The 22,370-nt window shown below is 27.8% G+C and overlaps 2 protein-coding genes across 6 annotated transcripts; one reads left to right on the top strand and one right to left on the bottom strand.

Annotated features, from left to right (window-relative positions):
- The first annotated feature begins 207 nt into the window (after window positions 1–207).
- Window positions 208–14,360, top strand: LOC107018937 (MADS-box protein 04g005320). Of its 4 annotated transcripts, XM_015219534.1 has the most exons (14): window positions 234–671; window positions 3,708–3,786; window positions 4,304–4,365; window positions 4,593–4,692; window positions 4,835–4,876; window positions 4,976–5,017; window positions 5,303–5,436; window positions 11,081–11,159; window positions 11,861–11,931; window positions 12,149–12,248; window positions 12,626–12,667; window positions 13,029–13,070; window positions 13,353–13,465; window positions 13,976–14,360. In XM_015219534.1, exons 1-14 carry the CDS (start codon window positions 487–489, stop codon window positions 14,076–14,078), a joined length of 1,194 nt encoding a protein of 397 aa, XP_015075020.1. In that variant the 5' UTR covers window positions 234–486; the 3' UTR covers window positions 14,079–14,360. The 4 variants fall into 4 exon arrangements, with proteins under 4 accessions (XP_015075017.1, XP_015075020.1, XP_015075019.1 ...); XM_015219531.1 differs by lacking the exons at window positions 11,081–11,159; window positions 11,861–11,931; window positions 12,149–12,248; ... (2 more) ...; window positions 13,353–13,465; window positions 13,976–14,360 and adding an exon at window positions 5,853–6,154 and having other exon boundaries at window positions 208–671; XM_015219533.1 differs by lacking the exons at window positions 11,081–11,159; window positions 11,861–11,931; window positions 12,149–12,248; ... (2 more) ...; window positions 13,353–13,465; window positions 13,976–14,360 and adding an exon at window positions 5,888–6,157.
- A 643-nt stretch (window positions 14,361–15,003) lies between these two features.
- On the bottom strand, window positions 15,004–19,368 carry LOC107018846 (E3 ubiquitin-protein ligase Praja-1-like). Of its 2 annotated transcripts, none has more exons than XM_015219429.2 (5): window positions 19,251–19,368; window positions 18,389–18,631; window positions 16,411–17,047; window positions 16,141–16,250; window positions 15,004–15,552 (listed from the first exon to the last, which is right to left on the bottom strand). In XM_015219429.2, the coding sequence occupies exons 2-5, from the start codon at window positions 18,512–18,514 to the stop codon at window positions 15,526–15,528; spliced, it is 900 nt and encodes a 299-aa protein (XP_015074915.1). In that variant the 5' UTR covers window positions 18,515–18,631; window positions 19,251–19,368; the 3' UTR covers window positions 15,004–15,525. The 2 variants fall into 2 exon arrangements, with proteins under 2 accessions (XP_015074915.1, XP_015074914.1); XM_015219428.2 differs by having other exon boundaries at window positions 18,389–18,599.
- Window positions 19,369–22,370: the final 3,002 nt, after the last annotated feature.

Raw genomic sequence — 22,370 nt, 5'->3', positions numbered from 1 at the left:
CATTTTAAAAGTAAGTACTTAAGACAAAATAATACAATAATAAAAAAGTCATGATAAAATTAAATAATAAAAACAATAGCAAAATATGATATATTATCGAAGTAAACATAAATGTCTAATTCAAGCCTCCGTAAATGAAAGAAAATAATCTAGTTTGGACACCGCGACTTTCTTTTAAATGGGCCCTCCACGACACTAATCTAGATTAATCGAAATAATAAATTCTAAAATACCTCATGATATATAGTAAAACAAAAAAGTCTTTTTTCTCTTTTCTTCTTGACTAGGGAACCATTAGATTTTAAAGACATTAAATCTATTACTCTTACCCTAAGAATAAGAAGATGTAAAGTAGAAGAGGGAACAACCAAAACCATATATATATATATATACTTACATTATATTGTCTTATAACATATAGTCTTTTATGGCAAAACAAATTTAGAAAAAAAATATATTATTTTACATTTTTTTTCTTCATACAATATGGGTAGAGGGAAAGTAGAATTGAAGAGAATTGAGAACAAAATAAATAGACAAGTTACCTTTGCAAAGAGAAGAAATGGACTCCTAAAGAAAGCTTATGAACTTTCTATACTTTGTGATGCTGAAATTGCTCTTATTATTTTCTCTAGTCGTGGCAAGCTTTATGAATTTTGCAGCAATTCAAGGTATGTATGTATTTTCATTGACATAATTTTGAAGATTAGAGATGTCATATTGTTTGAGGTACTATTTGTTTTTGTATATATATATATATATATATTTCACTGTCTGGTGGTACAAAGGTTTGATATTTCACTGTCTGGTAAAAAAGTTTGATTTTCATTTTAATGTTGTTTTACGAAAAAGATTTTTTATTTTGAAGATTAGAAATGTCATATCGTTTGAGAGGTACTATAATTCTTTTTTATATATTTTACTCTCATCTAAGAAGGTTTGATCTTTGATTATTGCTATATAAAGAAAAAGAGCTTGATTTCTTGAAGATTAGAAATGTCATATCGCTTAAGGGGTACTATTTTGTTTTATATATTTATATATGTTTTATTGTTTGTTAAAGAAAATTTGATCTTTGATTAATGATGTATTAAGAATTAAAAAGATCTTGATTTCTTAAGATTAGAAATGTCATATCGTTTGAGGGGTATTATTTCTTTTGTATATGTTATATTGTATGCTAAGAAAGTTTGATCTTTGAGTATACTATATTATGAAAAAGATCTTGATTTCTTGAAGATTAGAAACGTAATATCGATTGAGGGGTATTTGTGATCGTATATGCTGTATTGTTTGCTAAGAAGGTTTGATCTTTAATTGATGTTATTTTATGAAAAATGATTTTCATTTTTTAAAGATTAGAGATTTTATATCGATTGAAGGGTACTATCTAGCTTCTTAATTGTCTTATTCGTTCATAGATATGATCTTTAATTGATGCTACACTATGAAAAAAAATCTTGATTTCTTGAAAATTAGAGATATTATATCGATCGAAGGGTACTTCAATCGTATTTATTTTTACTATCTGCTAAGAAGGTTTGATCTAAGATAGATGCTATTTTATGAAGAATAAAAAATATTGAAAATTTGAATCGTCACTAATATTATATTTATATTTTTAACCTGTATCGAGGAGTTGTTTCTTATCGTATATATGATCAAAACTCAATTTTTTCAAAGATTAGAGAGGTAAGTAGTACTATTTTTCTATATTTAGACTTTTGATTGAAGGATGTTGCTTATCATATTTATGGTAGGAGAAAAAAATGATTTTGGACAAAGTTTTCCATATACTTTGACTTTATCATATGTTGAAATTTTGTCAACAAAGAAAATATTTTATTGGAACAAACATATGATCTAGGTTTTTCTGGTAGATTATTACAAATTAATTATACCATTACAAATGAAGAATCTTGATGAATATATATATATATTTAAAGATAAAGAATTAATTATTGTAATTTTTATAAAGAATATATATATATATTAGTCGAGGAGAGTCTTTAATTTCATGATTTCAACTTTGGTGTTGATTTGATGTGCACCTTCATATTTCTTCATTTTATGAAACTTTATTTTTCTTAAAGTACAGACATATAATAAAGGCAAGCGTGACAATTTTTCATATAAAGCTGAATAAATTCTTCATACTACATTATAAGCAAATAGAATATATCTAGATTTGATCATCATCACTAGTATGGAAATAAATCACTTCTTTAATTTACTTTTTTTAGCGATAATAATCGTGACGAAATAGATAAATTTATTCAATTATGAAAACTTTTAAATTCGAATTTTGAGATGACAATTTTTGTGGACATTATAAAAAAATCAGGATTAAATTTATATGAATATCTCGAAATTATTTATCTTATATGAAAATGGTGAATTATAATTACCATGACCAAAGATGAATAAAAAAGGAAAAAATAACTAATATTATCTTTTTCAAACTTTCACAAAAGTAATAGGGATCAAATCAACTAGTAGTAAACTTTATCATACATAAGAAATAAATTGTTATAAATTATACTTAGACAATATTTGATCATGGTATCTTGTAGTCTCCTACACTATTATTAGCATTATAAAAAAGTAATACAAATTTTCTTGATTTTCCATCCGATGCTCCGTTTTGATTTTTAGAGTAACGTCTAATTTAGAATTGTATCACGTAAAAGGAAAGCACTCCCAATATAAGTTAGAATTTTTTTTCATTTTCAAAGGTTAAATTCAAATCTTTTGACTGAAGGAAATGATTATATATATATCTTATTACAGTCTTTGATTGTAAAATAGCGAACTTTATGAGATTCTTTGTATTGACATGTAAATTTAGGAAGTAAATGATTATTAGACAACACCATGCATGATTTATGAGCTTGTTAACGTTAAGCATACTGAAAATAATTTATGAGTTTAATTTATTGGAACGTTGATCTATTTAGCTTTTAAATATAAGTTAATTTTTTTAAAAAAAATTAGACAACTAATTTGGAACGACAGAAATACAATTTTAGAGAAATAAAATCATCATAAAAATATAGGGAAATTAGGAAAATTAAACATCAATTAATGAAAAAAAAGGAAGTTAAATTTGTGGGCTCGAGGGAGTAATTAAAGTAGATTAAAAGTTCTTTTTCTGAATTTTACCTGCCCTTTGTATTACTTTTCCATTCTTTTTTTTTTTACTTTCTATAGTTAATTTCCTTTCGTTTATTTTTTTCAAAACTTTTACAGTAAAACAAGTCAATAAATATTTATTTCGCTATAAATCATTTCATAAAGATGAAAATCCTAGCACTAGTAATAAGGAATACTAAAATGTGTGGATTTCGGGGAAGTTTCAACGACATGCTATTAAAAGTTATTTTCAACGAATGTTCAAAACATTTTTATTTCCATCGGAAGCTCACATATTTTTTTCGTGAATACTCTTCTATACATTTTAATTTGTTTTTATTGTATCAGTTGAGAACTTCGTTTTACAAAATGATCATCTAGACAACTTCGAAAATTTTTGTGTCACATAAGCATCAGGTGTCTAGGAGATACAGTAAAAACGAATTGGAATACTTAGTTGTCAATTGAGACCAGGTTAAAATGTCTACATGTGCACTCTCAATTTATATTAAAATGTATAGTTGTCAGCTGAGATCAAATTTAACGTTTAATTATTCTATTACTTGTGTTTCTAGTATGTCCAAGACATTGGAGAGATACCACAGATACAATTATGGTACACTTGAAGGAACCCAAACTTCATCAGATTCACAGGTTTTATTTGTATTTCTTCCTCAATATTCAAGCATGCAAATTACTCAAAAGGTTTTCTTAGAAAACATGAAATAGTTCAATTTTTTTAAACCTAAATTAGTTAGTAAACTTAAGAGTTAATGGTTAAGAGCACATTTAAATTATCACTTTTTGTGAGTTATCATATAAACCTTAACTATTTATTGTTTTCATTATCTATCTAAACTATCACTTAATTTGTATTAAACACACCTCAATGCTGAGTTGGTTAAATATTTATTCTTATTCGACAATGTGTGTGTAGGCCAACTCAATATTGATGTGTTTTTAAATATAAACTAAGTGAAAGTTAGAAGTATGAAACTTGCGAAAATGTGATAATTTAAGCATATATAAATAGAAAAATAGATAGCTGAGATATGAAACTCACAAAATTACGACAGTTTATATGTATTTTTCTTTTAATTAACTCTACCATTAAAGCTAATAATATTGATGGCTAATTTTGATGAAATTGATTTTCTTGTTGTAAAAACAGAACAACTACCAAGAGTATTTGAAGCTTAAAACAAGAGTGGAAGTGTTACAACAGTCTCAAAGGTGAGAAAAAGAAATTACTTATTTAGATCAAGATTATTAGATGTAATTTTCAACTCCGAATGCATTAAGCTGTCGCTATATACACATGGATCGGACCATATTAGATTTGTTGTTGCCTAGAGTTACTATTTCGACGACTTGAACGTGTGACCTCCTGATCACACGATAACAGATCGGACTATTCATTCTTTATAATTTATTTTAAAATAACTTTTTCATTTTTTTAGGCATTTGCTAGGTGAGGATTTGGGACAATTGGGCACAAAAGACTTGGAACAGCTTGAACGTCAATTGGATTCATCATTGAGGCAAATTAGGTCAACAAAGGTACTACTTTTATTTTACAAATAATGACAAATAATTTAAGATAATTATTTTTAAAATTACGATGAAATAATTTGAGACAGAGAGAGTATCTAATAAGGTCTTAATTGATCAACTACATTTTTTAAAATTTTTTTGTTTTCAGACACAACACATTCTTGATCAACTTGCTGAACTTCAACAAAAGGTACATTATATATAGAAATTAAATAAGATGACATTTAGTTATTTTAATTTTCTCAAATTATATTGGAAATATAATATGTTTTTTTTACTTCTTGTACAGGAACAATCTCTTACTGAAATGAACAAATCTTTGAGAATAAAGGTAACAATAATAACTTAGACTATAGTTTTGGATCGATCACTCGACTTTATCTACTATGACATGTTATAAAGTCAAATTATAATTTCTTGTCTCACTAAGGTAACTTCATTATCATATATAGTTGTAAAGTCACAAAATTATTTTTGTTTACGTACGTTACAATAATTGAACTGAGTATATTGAATTGTTATCGTGGATAAAGTTCAGTAATCGATCATATTTCGTGTTCATCATGTTATTGATTTTTTAACGATAAATTTTCTATGGAATTTTTTTTAATTTTAGTTGGAAGAACTTGGTGTTACCTTTCAAACATCATGGCATTGTGGTGAGCAAAGTGTACAATATAGACATGAACAGCCTTCTCAGCATGAGGGATTTTTTCAACATGTAAATTGCAATAATACATTGCCTATAAGGTAATATTGAAAATTTCAAGCTTTTCATGAATTATTATTTTTTAAATAAATTTATACATATAAGGCACACTCAATACACAAAAACAATATTAATGTATCAGTGTAACCTCACAAGTAGGATCTGAAAAGAGTGGTATACGTATCAGCATTACCTTTAGTTAATTCGTGAAGATAGAAAAGTTATTTATAATTGACCTCGACTCTAGTAAATCATATCAACATAATACGCACAAATTCAATATCTAATCGATCAAACGTGTAGTATATCATGTACACACATTTTTAAAAAATATCTTATTATAAACATGCATATATTTTGAATTTAGAAGCAATTATTAAATGCTCTGAGTTCACTTATGACTTTATTAGTCTACTTGTTTGAGACTGAGACACGGTTATATATATTGTTGATTTAGTTACAGATACGATAACGTACAACCCGAGAATGCAGCACCATCAACACATGATGCTACTGGAGTTGTACCTGGATGGATGCTTTGAATTTGGAGTATATGGAGAAAAAAAAATCCTCTTACTTTGTACAAGTTATTTATTTTTATTAAATAAGTTAGATGGAGAATTACACATATCATAGTTTCAAGAACTTATATTGTTTGAATGTTTTAGCAAGCAAACATATTGGATTATATATAATATTGTGATATATTTATTGTCAAGAAGAGTATGGGAATATTAATAACACTATATTTTTGAATTACTATTTACTATTTTTTTTTAATGTGTGTTCAAGTTGAGGCCACATGAATCCATTGGAGAAAATTAAAAAAAAATCGAAAAAATTCGAGGTTGATATATTCATCTATTTTTCACGTTTGAGTTTAAATTTTTTTTTTTTCTAAGATTCTATTGTTATGTTTAATGCATGCACATCCATATATCAAAAATATTTTCATCGATTTCGCGACTGTTCAAAACCTTTTAGAAGGTTTTTATCATATCGAATTTAATTATGATATCATACTAAATTAGATAACCAAACTCACTCAAATGAAAAAAAATCACGCAATATAATCAAAATTTTGAAAAAGTACGTTTAAATTATACTCCCTCCATCCAGAAATATTTGTCGTGTTGCGCTTATCGAAAGTCAATTTGACTAATTCTCAAAAGTAAATTAGATCACATTAATTCGACATTTTAAACAAAAAAAATTAGATATTCTAAAAATATAACAAAAGTACTATAAATTACAACTTTTTCTATGATGAAAAAATGCATCTTAAAATGTTAGTCAAAGTTTTTATAGTTTGACTCTAAAAATAGAAACTATAACAAACAATACCAAACAAAGGGAGTAATTTTCTTAATAAGATCATATATATATAATCAAAACAATTTTAATTTAATTTCTTTTTTTTTTAAAGTGAATAATATTTAATTTTCACCAACATAAATATTACAAAAAAAAAAGGATAAAAAGGAGAATTAGCATTCAACAATGTGTTTGAAAAGACAGAATAGCATAAGGCACAGAACATTATCTTAAAAATCTGTGATAGACATTATATATCCACCATACAAAAATGAGTACCATACTATGTTGTCCTTTCAACCAATCAAAACTCGACAACACATTCTTAAAAACCATCTGGTTTTCATTTTAAATAATTATAATACCATTTTTCATAGTACTTGTTAAATTGTTTATTTATTATTTACACCTTTTTCCACACCTGTTCTATCCTATTCATGTACTCTAAGAAAAACAAAAACAAATTATTGACACATTTTTCTTTTTAATTTCTCAAAATATATTTTTTTATGTTTTATTTTATATGATATTATTTGATTTAGTATTATATTTAAGAAGAAAAAATGAGAAGATTTGAAATTTATGGTGTAAAATAATACTTGAATAGTTGTGTGATTATAAATTATTAAATTAAGAGTAAAAGGAAAAGATTTAAAATTGAATTATTCTTAATCATAGAAAAGTGAATTTTTTCCTATTTGAAATATAAAAATAGAATAGAGAAACTACTCATTTGATATGGAATAGTTTTCCTATTTAATTTTGCTTTATATGAATTAATTTGACTAAATTGAATTAGATTAGATTGGTTTAATATTTAAAAAAATTTAAAAATTTAAAATTATAGGAAAAGTATTATACACTGTAGTAATTTCTTATATCAATACAACGAAAATATATTTTAATAATATTGATTAAAATTTGTATTGTTCAATTCGTAAAAAAGGTCAAATTCATTGGTGATTTTCTAAAGTTAACAGTGATTTTCATCTATACAGTTTAACTAAACTTTGTTCATTTTAGACAATTCACGTCAAGTTTCACCAATGATATGAGTTATAAAATAATTTTGATTTGTACAAAATAAATGTAGTTAGTATGGCCAACTTTTAAAGGAAATTGAAGTGTTTTGGCCAAACTTTTAAGAAAAAAATGGGTTTTAAAATTTTGAGTAGTACGTAATAGTAGAGCAAAATGGAAAGTATTTTCAAAACTTTGTTGAAGCATAAATTGTTTGTTATAATATAAACACAAATATTTATCAAATTAATAAGGGATTCAAAAATTGACTCTCCAAAAGTAATTCTTTTTTGGATAATATTTTAAATAAAAAATATTTTTATTTTGATAGTTTAATTAGCTAAACAAGACATAATTAAGACTTGTCTTAGATTTAAGTTCCAAATTACTCCCATTTTTTTCTTAGATCGCATTTCCATCAAAGAGGTGAAATTAGGATTTTTAGAACGCGAATATACAAAAAAAAAAAGTGAGATTTTATCGTTGTTTCTCTAAAAAAAAGTACTTCGCAATTCAACCAAGTACACCATTCAATCCTTTTGGAACATTTAAGTTTAATGAGAAAAAATTATATTAATTCGACATAAACATATACATAAAATATCTCATTTGATAGAAAGACCACTATTTCACACACATTATTATTTTTGAAATAAATATACCGCACTAACCCCACATAAATTAAAACGAATGAAATAGAGAGAAATAAAACCAAAAATATAAATACAAAAAAAAAAAAGAAAAATAAAAGTGGGTTGTACTATTTCCCTTTTTAAATAAGATGGGATCTATTGCTTTATTTTTTCTTTTTCATTGTTGTGAAATAGTAACTAGGGTTTGTTGTAAGAGGAAATATAATATCAGGGTTTCCATAATTAGGTCATATTTTTTCTCTCTGTGTAGAAAAGAAGTAAAGTTTAATATTTTTTTTTATAAAAAAAAAAAAAAAAACTTTTTTGAAGATGGGAAGAGGAAAAGTTGAATTAAGAAAAATAGAGAATAAAATAAATAGACAAGTAACATTTTCAAAGAGAAGAGGTGGATTAGTGAAAAAAGCTCATGAAATTTCAGTTTTATGTGATGCTGAAGTTGCTTTAATTGTTTTCTCTCAAAAGGGAAAAATCTTTGAGTATTCTTCTGATTCATGGTAAGTTTTTTTTTTTTTTTAAATTATGTAATTTATTTATTTTGAATTTATCTTTTAATTGTTCTTATGTTATATATATATATATATAAAAGAATTCCTTTTGTATGAACAAGATAATATTTGTAATATATAGTTAATTGTGGAAGAAAATTTTGATCTTCTTTTCTTAGAAAGAGTTTCTACTATGAAGAAAATAATCCTGCAAAATAAGTGTGTGTCTCTTTAATTATATGAAAAAGGATGATATAATTAAAATAATATTTGTAATAGTTAATTATGGAAGAAAAATGATTTTCTTTTCTTAGTAAGTTTTTTTTTTTTTATAGTTAGTTTTCTTGACTTTCTTGTTTCATTTTTTTTTAAAATTTATCTTAAATTTGATTTCAAGAATCCATCTTCATTTTTAAAAAAATTGTTTTCCTACTATGGAAAAAATAATTCTTCAAATATCTTTGTGTGTCACTATATATTATATATATGAGAAGAATGATCTAATTAAGAAAATATTTTTTACTAGTCAAAAAGCTACTTACTGAGAAATTATCTTGAGTTTCTTTGTTTCTTGACTTCTCTTTTTTAAAAAAATTATTTGATATTTTTGTTTAACTATGCTTGCTTGACTTAAACTTTCAAGATCACTTCTTCATTTTGTTGTACTAAATTATTTTAGACTATATTATTACTTTTTCTTTTTGTGAAATGAAGAAAATAATTCTACAAATATCTTGTGTTTCCTTTTGTAAAATGCTTGATATAACTAAAATTACATTTGTAGTAACCTCTAAATTAATTATATATGAAATATATTTGATATTTATTTTGAAGAATTTCTTGAGTTTCTTCTTGCTTTAATGTTTATTAATTTCTTATCTTTAATATAGTTCTTTAATTTTAAGGAGTTCTTTTTCCTCTTCAATTTTTAAGAATTAATGATTCATAAAGAACTCAATTAAATATTACTGTAAGATATTTTAAGGTTCAGTTATCATTTATTTCTGAATGAATTAGTTCATTTTTTTGTTTTAATTATTTCTTTTTCTTTGTTTATACATAGGAATTGTTTATTAATTTCTTATCTTTAATATAGTTCTTTAATTTCAAGGAGTTCTTTTTCCTCTTCAATTTTTTAAGAATTAATGATTCATAAAGAACTCAATTAAATATTACTGTAAGATATTTTAAGGTTTAGTAATCATTTATTTCTGAATGAATTAGTTCATTTTTTTGTTTTAATTATTTTTTTTTCTTTGTTTATACATAGGAAATGACAAACTGGAAATTCTGCACCTAGAACTTCTTCTCTAGCAGCCTTAAATATTTCAACTTCCAACAAAATCATAACACCAAAATAATTTAATTAAAATACTATTCACTTTTTTTAAAAGTAAATTTTTTCACCTTATTTGAAAATTAGTAAATTAGTGTTCTGTCACAAGAAAATTTGAATCTTAACTTGAATCTGTGTATCAAAATAGAATTTATTTTCAACACAATCTCAATTTCTAAATATCATTTTTCAACTTTAAATACCACTTCTATAAATTAAAAAAATCACATAAATCATATCCATACACCAATTACATGACATATTTAAAAATGTTATTATTATTATATAACTATTGTTATTATAATAATAATAAATTATACATTTCAAGAATCTTCATATATTTTTCTTCCAATTTTGTACCTCTATTAACTTATGCCACGTAAATCTAAACTAGATGAACATATACCCTAGATTCTTATAAAATAAAAAAAAATTAATAAAAAAAGAAGAACAAGTACACAGAGAGATTATTTGTTTGTTGTACTCTAAAAATACATTTTCCAAGAAGCATCTACTGATTTTATAATCCTTATTGACTTTTGTAGTTTCACTAACCAGCAATGTACATATATTATTTGATACGTGAGATAACGAATAATAATTTAAAACAATTTTTTTTGAATATATAAAAATGATACTTAGTAGGATGATGAATCAGTATTGTACTCATATTGTTAATGTTATGATTTACTATATGTTGAATACATTATCGAATAAAGACTAAGGGGTATTTTATTTAACGTTTGATTGATCGGATAAGAAATAACTTTATTATATGTGAACTTTCATAATATGTTATGTGTTATTTTTGTTTTAATTGAAACTTTTAAATAATAAAAAAAATATTATTGATGATTTTTTTATTTTTTTTGAACAGTATGGAACAAATTCTTGAACGATATGAAAGATACTCATATGCAGAGAGGCGTTTGCTTGCAAATAATTCTGAATCACCGGTATGTACCTAATTATTAAAGTTTTTTAATGAATATTTTTTGAGTTTAAGTTATATACGTATGGTTAGTGTTGTTCAAATGATATTTACGGTAAGCTTTGGAATTTGGGATTTGATTAATTTTGAAAAGAAGATATGTTATCTGATGCAATATGTAAAATGACGTGATGTTTCATAGTGTATTTATGATATTATTTTATTTGCTTCGGCTATTATATTATTTTATGTTGCTTCTTATCCTTTTTTTTTTTTTACTTTTTGACATTTGTATTTTCTTTTCAAGCGTAACTTGGTTTTGAAATGTTTTACTTATCGATATGAGTTGTGAAGCAATCGTGAAACTGTTTCACCCTTAACCAAAAGTCTCAGGTTGGAGCTCTTATATGGGAAAAAACCTATTGGGAGCATCACTCCCAAAATAGGCCTGCATAACGCAATCAAAATTTATTTGGAGCTCTAATATAGGCTTCGAACACCAAATGGAAAACTACAAAAAAAAAAAACTTCTTAAACTGAATTCTATCGTTTATCGAAAACAGTCTCTATATATATATCTTCACAAAATGGGAATAAGATTTATATCTCTGCCGACGATACTTGTATAATTATATTAAATATGTTATATTGTTGTTACAGTATTAATGCCTTCCTTTTTTTAATCTTATAGATGATTTATTGGTATTTGTATAATTTAATTAATAGGTGCAGGAAAACTGGAGCTTGGAATATACTAAACTCAAGGCTAGGATTGATCTCCTGCAAAGGAACCACAAGTAAAATATATAATTTCTTAATTTCATCCAATAATATGCTTTGTTGATTTAGGGTATGTTTGTTTATTTTTCTTGAAAAGATATTTTAGTTTTTTCCATACATTTGGTTGGTGGATTCAGGATTTAATTTCTATTGGTTCAACTTTTGATTACTCATTTTTCAAGAAAATGTTATTCTTTATACCAAACACACCCTTAAATAGATTATTTTTTTTAGGCATTATATGGGAGAAGATCTTGATTCAATGAGCTTGAAGGACTTGCAAAACTTGGAACAACAGCTTGATTCTGCTCTTAAGCTAATTCGATCAAGAAAGGTAGTTTGTTTGACACTGAAGCGTAGTTATTATTATACTTTTGTGCTATCAGAAGCAACTGTGGGTCTTGGATTGATAGTATGGACATTATATGTGTCATGCTTAAAACATACAAAATTGATAAATTTGTTGGCTACTTTGTGACTAGATCATAGCAATGTATTAGCTCGGATTCTTTAAAAATATCGGTGGGTGCATACTGAATCCTCTAAAAATAATATGCTTTTTGAAATTTTGACATGAGTACAATAACATTTTTGGATAATCTGAACAATGTCGTTAGCTTGATAGACCATACTTTTTTTGAGTGGATTACCATTTGCTTTCTTTCTTGCAATTTTTTGGATTTTATGTCACATAAAATGTTTGTGTTGCAGAACCAACTTATGCATGAATCAATCTCTGAACTGCAGAAAAAGGTATTAACTTATATGTTTTATATATATTTTTTTTGTTTGATCTAATGAAAACGGTCTTTTATCTTAGAAGGTATTGATGGGATTTACGTACATAGTTTATATCTTCACGAAATATTACGTTTTTTAGTTTGTTCAAGTAAAAGGTCAAGACTTCTTGATCAGAAACAATTTAAATTTAAACTTCTTATTTCATCTTTTGATGAAATGATTTATAATATAGAGATCGATGTTTTTGTCTTGTTTTAGATCATTTAGAAAATCTTTCTTTATTTCTTAAATTTTTTGTTCGCTCAAACACAGTCACATAAATCGAAAGCATTTAATCTTTGATTGATTCCTTTTGAGTGCAATGTTTTCACAGGAAAGAGCTATCCTAGAGGAGAATAACATGCTAACCAAGAAGGTGAGTTTTTTCTCATGTTATTTTATTCTACGTGTATTACATAAATATGTCATTTAATTTGGTTTTAGCTGATATTTGTGACGAATATCAACTTTAGGTCATGTGAAAAAGTAGACACTTAAAATGTAGAAAAAATTGAACAAGTAGATTACTCATATATTCTATATGATATAATACACGTAGAATGTTACATATGACGCAAATTCCGTTATTCTTTATTTAAAATAGAATTTAATGAATCATATTAACTAGTTATTTATATGTTTAATTTGTTCTAAACAGATTAAGGAGAAGGATAAGATAGTAGAACAGCAAGGTGAATGGCACCAGCAAACTAATCAAGTTTCTACTTCAACATCTTTCCTCTTACAACCACATCAATGCCTAAATATGGGGTAATTTTCTTCCTCTATAACTAAATAAACAAAATCAGTTAGTGACAGAGTCAGAACTTTTATTTAGCGTATTCAATATTATAACTATATATACATATATAAAAAAATATCAGCCTTGTACATGTAGCGTATAATTTTTCCAACGAAGGGAGTTCATTATTTATCTTATCGTTGAAAGTTATATATATTTACTTCCATGTGATTATAAAGTAATCTTTTTGATAACCGAGACACTAAGTATGTATTTAACCATATTTCATTGTGAAAATAGAAAAAAAATGATATTTGAAATTAGAGTCATGTTTGATCATTGAATTTACTATGTAATTTAAAGTGAAAAATATAATTTTTAGAATTTATGACCAAATGTTTTTTAGAAGGTGAAAAATTTTCATGATCAAACGCCCCCTAAATCTCAAAGGGATAGGTGACTCATGGTTTTTAGTTTGTTAAGCATAAATTACTTGTTTGATTGTTTAATTAATTTCTAATTAATTGATTTTGATTTAGAGGTAATTACCAAGATGAAGTAGCAGAAGCAAGGAGGAATAATGAGCTTGACCTAAATCTTGATTCATTATATCCACTTTACAACATGAATAAACATCTATGAATAATTTCACTCTTTGCTAATCGCTTGCAACGTTGAAAGGAGCTCACTATCAGGACGGACACACAAACGAGTATAAGCGATTAGCGATAAACCCTATGCGGAGGAAATTATATATGATGTTAATTAATCTATGCTTGAGAAAATCTTAATTATATATATTGAGTGTCTCTATATTGATATGCATGTATAGAACCTTATTATTATGAATTTCTATGTATTAATGTTTTAAGTATGTTAAAACTAAATTGTAAATGGAATCAAGTCCATTTATGTGTTAGTTAATTTGCTCTTTGTATTAGAATTGTTGTTGACTTGTCGTCAATACAATTATGGTTTACTATTAGTAATTTTGTGGTCTCATTTAAAATGGCTTTTTCAGTAATTCATATAATTTAATTTTTTTTTGTTATTGAGGATTGACTAACGCACAATTTGATATTATGTGAATAATTATCAGGGCAATATTTTTTTTTCTGTATTATTCTTTGAGTTTCTAGTTGTAGAATGAGCTTCTCAAAATTCTTTTTTATCAATATATCATTGTTTATACAATAGGGACCTTTTATCAACATAGAAATATGTTTACAAACATGGGTTGTTCTGCACGGATGGAAATGTTCACCCTCAGTAAAAGGCTTCGAATTCGAAATCTAGATATAATGAAAATCTTGTTGGGAGCGCTATCCCAAAATGGAACCTATTATTCTAATGTGGGCTCCAAACACCAGGTAGGAAACCAAAAAAGGAGATTTGTTTAAAAGACTAGTAGCTTTAGAGGAATGATTTCCATTCAACTAATAGTGTTATTATCTCGAAAAAACACGGGGATCTGTTTAAAAGACTAGTAGCTTTAGAGGAATGATTTCTCACATGATCATTCAACTAATAGTGTTATTATCTCGAAAAAACACGAACGCAAACAAGATAGCAACAAACTCTAGCTTTATGCCATTAATCTTCAAGTTGTAAAGGCCACAGTGCAAAAAAGATAGCATAAGCTGATAATTTGAATAATCTAAATTTCAGCGTTATCTGATCAAGGGTCGGGGCACAAGAGTTTGGGACTATCCAGGTGGTGAAGAACCGCGGAGATGCCTGCAATGAGCAGAGATCTCACTCACGGGCCTAAACCTCATGAACAAACGGGATGGACTCTTCTCCCGTTTAGCACAACTGCACAAGTAGTTGGTGGTCTCACAAGCTTTCAATAAAACACCCACAAAGTAGCCCATGGCAGCAAAAGTTAAGTATCGAAAAGAAAAGAGTTCAACGAGAACCAAAAATTCTCTAGACTGTATATCATGTTACTCATCGATCCATCCTTTGTAGATGTCAGGGGACCACAGTGTGGTAAAAAATTATGTACATCTTACTAAGATGCAGGAAATCTTCACATACTACATCTGTTTTTCATTTCGTCTAAGCTCCTTCTCTTCAACTCCGACCATCAATTTGACTCCTCGAATTCCATCAACTGCACGAGGAAATCAAAGTGTTAAGAAAATAAAGCTAAAAATACTTCACTGGACTGCATTTTACAATAGAAACACAAAAATACATCAAGTGTAAGCATTAATTGCCATCTTGGCACATTTCTTTCCCGAGGATAATTCTGGCAATCTTATAATGGAAGTCATCAATGTGTGGTTTAAGGTAAAACTTTTTGATATAGAAAATGTGTCTACTTCGAGTCTTCTTTTATGTGCCCCTGAACTCTAATTCAATCGAAGTGTCCCACAAAATTGTTGTGAGGAATCAAGACGTGCAGAGTAGAGATATCAGATTGCAGTCTGCAGATATAAGCTTATACATATCACAAATGTAGGATCCACTTTAAGACGTACATTATCCGGCTCAAATACAACTCAGACGTCTGAATGAGCAAGTGTTCATTGACTTACCTACACTGCTGTGACTTTCAGAAAACAAAGACTTTATCTTAAACATATGTACGTTATAATACTGACTACTCGCATGCATTACATCGGTCCCAATTTGGCGGTAGTAAACTAGGCACAAAGTTAAAGACTTCTGAAAAATAGAAGAAATAAGAAAATCTTGCCTTTCCACAAACTGGACATGTTTCACTTCTCTCTTGCCACTCATAAATACAGCTGAGGTGATAATGATGAGAACATTTCGTTAATATCTTGGGATTCTCTGGTGTATACTCTGCAATAAAAAATAATAATGTCACTTTACTTATTACTCGGATCAAGAGAATCATCCAACATTGTAGCTGAAATATTAGCTTAGAGCAGCCTCTTTTGTCAATCTATTGGGGCTGAAATAGCTCTTTACAATCACAAAATTGTAAGATAATGTTAGCTACCTTCGAGGCATGTGGGACATACATCCTCATCTTCTGATGAGCAAACGTCATGTTGAACTGCAGTCACCATCATCTCTGGACGACATTCTTTAGATCCTCCATCACAGTTTGATTTAAGCAGTGTGTCTGCTCCTACTGTTATTTCAACATCAGCAGGTTCGGGCTCAACTCGTGAATGACTTGTTCTTTTGTCCTGTTGTTTAAATGCAACATCTTGTTGGATTTGTGGCTGTCTTGGAGCAGCAGTATTTGGTAAACCTCTATCACGAGACATGATTGTATTACGTGAACTGTTGATGGTAACTCCAGCAGTCGAAGATGACGAGCCTTGATGAGCAGAGTCTGACTTAAGCAGATTGCCTGCTTTTAGAAGCTTTTGTGTTGTCTCAATATAAGCATCTACATCTGGTTCAGGTTCAACTCGTGAATGACTTATTCCTTTTTCCTGTCGCCTAAACGCAACATCTTCTTGTATTTGAAGCCGTCTTGGAGGAGCAGCACTATTTGGTAAACGTCTATCCTGAGACCTGATTGTATTACATGAACTGTTTATAGCATTTGGAGCAGTCGAAGATGGCGGGCCTTGATTAACTGAAGTCCCAGCAGTTCCTTGCGCTTGCCCAAATATGGTTCCACACTGATGACAAGTAATACTAAAAAGTCAGTATCATGATAAGTAACAGTCAGCATTTTGTAAATAGTTAGCATCTTACAACAACAACATACGAAATAGGTGGTTTCCAATAGACTCTCGGCTCAAGGGAAAAATAGTCCATAGCCGTCAAAAGAAGTAGTAAAAGAAATAGCACATAGTAAAAAAAAATAGCAGAGAGTAACAGGACAGTAACTACAACAAAATAATATGATAGTCGAAGTACAAGAAACTACAAATAATATCAAAATTCAAAGGACAAGAAAACACAAGAGCAATACTACAACTTCTAGTATGGACGGATAACAAGACAACACACTTCTACTTACTAACCTTCTACCCTAATCTGTGTCCTACACAAAGCCAACGCAAAAATGAATCATTTGCAAAGAACTACAACAGAGTTTTTCCATGTGTAAGACTTGTTCAAGTACGAGTGGTCACAGTAGCATCTCACATTCTATCATTTTTTTCCCCAGGCAAATAGTTTCTTGTTTTCTATGAATTTGCTGTTTTACGAGCTTGTAAAGTTTAATCAAGTGCCAATCATATGGTGACTAATCTTGAAGTGTATTAGTTTCTTAAAAGCTAAACCGGTATCCATAATTAAACAATATATGGTAAATTGAGCAAGGGCAGAAGATGCTGCAAATCCTTCACATCAGTACAAAGCATCTCGACTTAGCAGCCTCCAAGGATTGGCTGCACCCCAAGGGTGTGATGTCATGTGCCAACCTACCCTACTACAAACACTAGTAGAATTTCAAATCTTTTCAGTTTTGGAATTCTAAAGAATTACATCATTCCTTGCATAAGAGGAAGGTAGGTTAGCTCCCTAGTTCTTTAAGATAGTTGAAATGTTTCCTTGGAAGCATCTTCACCTGCCATGCTACTTAAATATTCATTCTTGTTATGGTTAGTTGAGTTTGGTAGTCTAACGGCTTGACTAACAACGCCAGTTCAACATGATCATTTATTCATCAAAAAACTTATAAGGCAGTATAAGCTAGGTGGCAGGGGAGATTAGATACAAACATGTGATAACTACATCAATTCAACACGACTTCAAGATTCTAGCCATCATTCATCAAAAACTGATAAGCCGGAATTAGCTAGGTAGCAGGGGGAATTCAATACAAACAACGTACAACTTAAAGAACCTAGCCATCATTCATCGGATATTGATAAGGCGGAATTAGCTTAGGTGGCAGGGGTATTTGATATAAACAATGTGAAACATTAAATGGTTCGGTGCACCATCCAAACATTATAAGAACAAAATACACTAAAGTTCATGGCGGAAAGAAAATCACTTTCGACAGGCACCTTATTAATTAAGTTCTGAAAGCAGCAACTGAAACACTTGCATAAAGTATGATTTTGATCATTCGAGGCAGCATTCCCTCCAACATCAACATCCCGAACAGTGAAACAGGAACAAACTGAACCCATGATGTTACCTCTATTTGTTATATAAATCTTCAACCTTTCATTAGCAATCCCCTTCTCAATCCAGCATCCAGATTTCCCTTTACAGCTATAAATATGCAAACACAAGTAAACACAAAACTGGAAATAAACATGTCAGGCCAAAAAATCAATAATGACTATGTAGAAACTGAATAACTAATCACAACCAAAAATGAAGATCAAAAATAATACTCCCTCCGTTTCAATTTGTTCGTCTTACTTCCATTTTTAGTCCGTTTCAAATTAAAAGACATTTTGATACTTTTTACCTATCTTTCATTTAAACAGAGCGAATCTTTTTACCCTGAACTCAATTTCGACCACAAAATTAAAAGACATTTTGATACATGTACATATCATTCTAATAAGATATTAAAAAAAATATTACTTTTTAGTTTCTTAAACTCCGTATCATATCATATCAAAACCAACAAACAGATTGAAACATAGCGAGTAAAAAGATACCATCTTTTTACCCTAAATAGATAGTTTCATTCAACAGATAATACAATCAATTACTGAAAATTTAAATCACCACCAAAACAAATTCAATTTCTACTCAAACAAAACATGAAAACTATACAAATACCAAAAACACCATAACCATAACATGCAATTACTCATTGATCACAAAAAACAAACACATAGATTAAAAAAAAGCCCAATAATTATATACAGCAAAATAATCAAAATTATAGAGAAATAGAAGCGCCGATACCAGAAAATAAGGGTTTTGGAGCAAAAGATTATTGAGAAAAAGTGAAGAGTTTTGAGAATTATAAGACAAGTTTGATATAAAAGGAAGAAAAAAAGCTGGACTCTTTATAATATATATAAGGAAAATTGTGGGGTTTATAGGGTTTTACAAAAGAATTAACAGAAGATATATCTCTTTTATCCTATATTTTATCCGTCTTAATTTACGTGACATGATTTAATCGAAAGTGATAATTGTCAATTTATGTGATAAAAAATTAATTAAATTATAAGTTTATTTACTTATTCATATGATACCTCAACTTTTTTTAAAAAAGAAAATGTGCGTAAATTATCATCAACACGTATATATTTAGAGAATAATATAGAGTTAAATTGATAATTGAGAAATTTAATCAAATAATTATTTTAATAAATATATGTTTAGCTGATGTAAGAGACTAATCTTATCCATAGGAACACTATGATGAAAGAAAGTCAAGTTGGATTAAATTAATTTAAATAAAAAAATATAGCGAAAAGGTTTTTCTAAAAAAAGAAGGTTTTCGTAGTTCTTTATTTTATTTTTTTAATGCGTTATTCAGTATGTGATTTGCAGTTCATATTAGAGCTTTGATTAAATTTAGATTGTTCATTATGTGACTTATTCGATGATAATGCTTCAACATAATTTTCTTTATATTAAAAATTTTGAATTTAAAACTTTTAATTAAAAATGAAACAGTCGAATTACGCAACAACCTATACCATGTTGATAGGTTCTCATAGTTGGTGTATGAAATTAATGGTGAAGAATCTTCCTTTATTTTAGTGGGGAAAGACATTAAAAACTAAAGATGTTGACTTTTGTGATTTTGGTATGGGGTTTAAATTGACATTTTCATTTGAAAAATGACAAAACAAAAGAAGCAACTATGGCTCCCATTATCAATAATTTAGTTTTTGTATGGTCCAATAGTATGGTGAGATAAATAGAATTTATTTAACTTTAATTAAAAGTTTGGAGTTGCATCTTATAAATGGAATTATGAAATGAGTCTTACTTAGTATAAATGTGTACATTTACTTATTTAATATTATGTAAATTTAAGTGTTTATCTGTGTTTCACGAAGAATTTAAGGATATAGATATATATCATATGACACAAAGTTTTAAAACAAGTTTATGGATTATACTTGTTTATATTTGATCAAGAAATGTAATTATTTTTTATCGACGGATCCAATGTAACTTGCCCAATAACAATATCTAGAAGTCAATAAAAAAAGTAAAGAATATCAAACCATAATGGGCTGGACGAGACAATCTTATTGGGCTAAAGTGCAGCCCACAACAAAAATGGCCCAATAACGTAGGCTAACAAAAATGGCTTCATTGGCTATTTTGGTTATGCATTCTGGTTAATATGTGTACATGAATATAGTAGTTAAACATGGCAATATATAAAACTGTCTAAATAACTTCGTATATACTCCAATAATATATAAACTTAATATATACTAACTTCAATAATTTGTATATAACTAATAAAATATACAAATTATAATCATATATGAAAATTTCCCATCTGTATAACTAAGTTCAATTATTTTTTGTATATACATACAAAAACAAAAATAATAATGAGCCTTAATATACAATCTGCTACTACCACTATTAAGACTTAGTATATTATTCATTATACATAACTTAAAGTATGTATAAAGTAATCAAATCCACAGACACATATACAAATATATAACTAAAACATGTGTGTACTAAACATGCAATATAATATATATAATTACGTGAATACAAAATTTACTTGAACAATAATTTTTTTGTATATTGACATCTAAGTAACAAAAAAATTGTATCTAAATTTGTGTTTTAAGCCACTACCTCATAATTATGATGTTCTTCAGATCCGTCAACTTCACATGCATTTTCCTTTGAATCAATGTTTACTGCTTTCCTCTTTCTTCCTCCTTGTACAATTTTAATGCCTCTAGCTTTAGCATTGTTAATAACTTCTTGAACTGCCTTAGGGTCATATTTTTTCTTTGATCTCAATTCTTCCATTGTTTGTTCATGTTGAACTTGTTTTGATTTTACCATAGACCCTACATCAACCCCAAAATCTTGAGTTAAACCCATTGAAAACGATGGTAAATTGTCAACAAAATTGACATGCAATGGAATACCTTTGATAATCCTCATAGATGAAGATGATTCATTCATTCTGTGACTAATTTGAGATCTAATATGAAAAAACATAAGAAACACAATACATATACAATTGTTGAATAAGGAAAAAAAAAGGAAAACGACTAAAATTTAGGAGTACCTATGAAAATTGAATTCAACTTCGGGATGGAGTAATTGAATTTTGGACAATTTGAAATTCAAATCGGATAGAAGTATTAATTGTAGGAGAAAAAGGTGGAATATGAATACGAGAGATAATATTGTTTTGTGTAAAATTATATACAAAATTAAAAAAAAAAGGTGGTTATATAATAGGTGGTGGACCCCATTAATTATAGCAAAAAAAATAAACTATAATTATAGAAAGTAAATAAATTAAACTATACTCCTATTATATAATTACTTAGGAATGTTTGCCATTCCATATAATTTTCCCCTTTTAAAATGGCAAGCTTAAGGTTTGGCAAACGTATTTAAGTTATATACGTTGACAATATAATAATTTTTTTTAGGGAAAATTGTATATAATAGCAAATTAATAACCTAAAATAAATGGAGTAGATAGAGTTTGATTTAATTGTGCTCCATAGCAAATGTTTGCAAAAAATTGTCAGGCGCCTCTCTCCCAAATATCTCGCTTGCCACTCTCCTCCAATCTCTCGCTCGCTTCCTCACTTTTATACAAACACAAGTATATAAAAATTATTTCTAATTGTATAAAGCAGAGAAGATTGTATAAATACATGTATTTTTGTTCCCCTCTCTCACCTCTTCCAGATCTCGCTCGCCACTCTCCCAAATCTCGCTCGCCACCCTCGCCTTTCTCACTTATACAAACAGAAGCGAAATGTATAAATTGCGTTTCTGTTTGTATAAAGCGTGAGAAAATTGTATATACACATGCAAGTACATATATTTTCGTCCTATACACTT

The sequence above is a fragment of the Solanum pennellii genome, chromosome 5, assembly GCF_001406875.1.
Source record: "Solanum pennellii chromosome 5, SPENNV200".
Lineage (NCBI taxonomy): Eukaryota > Viridiplantae > Streptophyta > Magnoliopsida > Solanales > Solanaceae > Solanum > Solanum pennellii.
Note: the sequence above shows the minus strand (reverse complement) of the source record. Positions and strands in the feature narration are given on the sequence as shown.

What these genes read in the sequence shown, in the direction of transcription:
- LOC107018937 (XM_015219534.1), top strand. Translation starts at nt 487, where the DNA reads ATGGGTAGAGGGAAAGTAGAATTGAAGAGAATTGAGAACAAAATAAAT. An exon ending in GGCAAATTAGGTCAACAAAG is followed by an intron (nt 4,693 to 4,834) that starts GTACTACTTTTA and finishes TTTTGTTTTCAG; the next exon opens with ACACAACACATTCTTGATCA. An exon ending in CAAATAATTCTGAATCACCG is followed by an intron (nt 11,160 to 11,860) that starts GTATGTACCTAA and finishes TTTAATTAATAG; the next exon opens with GTGCAGGAAAACTGGAGCTT.
- LOC107018846 (XM_015219429.2), bottom strand. Translation starts at nt 18,514, where the DNA reads ATGGGTTCAGTTTGTTCCTGTTTCACTGTTCGGGATGTTGATGTTGGA. An exon ending in TTCAGAACTTAATTAATAAG is followed by an intron (nt 17,048 to 18,388) that starts GTGCCTGTCGAA and finishes ACTTGTCATCAG; the next exon opens with TGTGGAACCATATTTGGGCA. An exon ending in CATGTCCAGTTTGTGGAAAG is followed by an intron (nt 15,553 to 16,140) that starts GCAAGATTTTCT and finishes TTCCTCGTGCAG; the next exon opens with TTGATGGAATTCGAGGAGTC.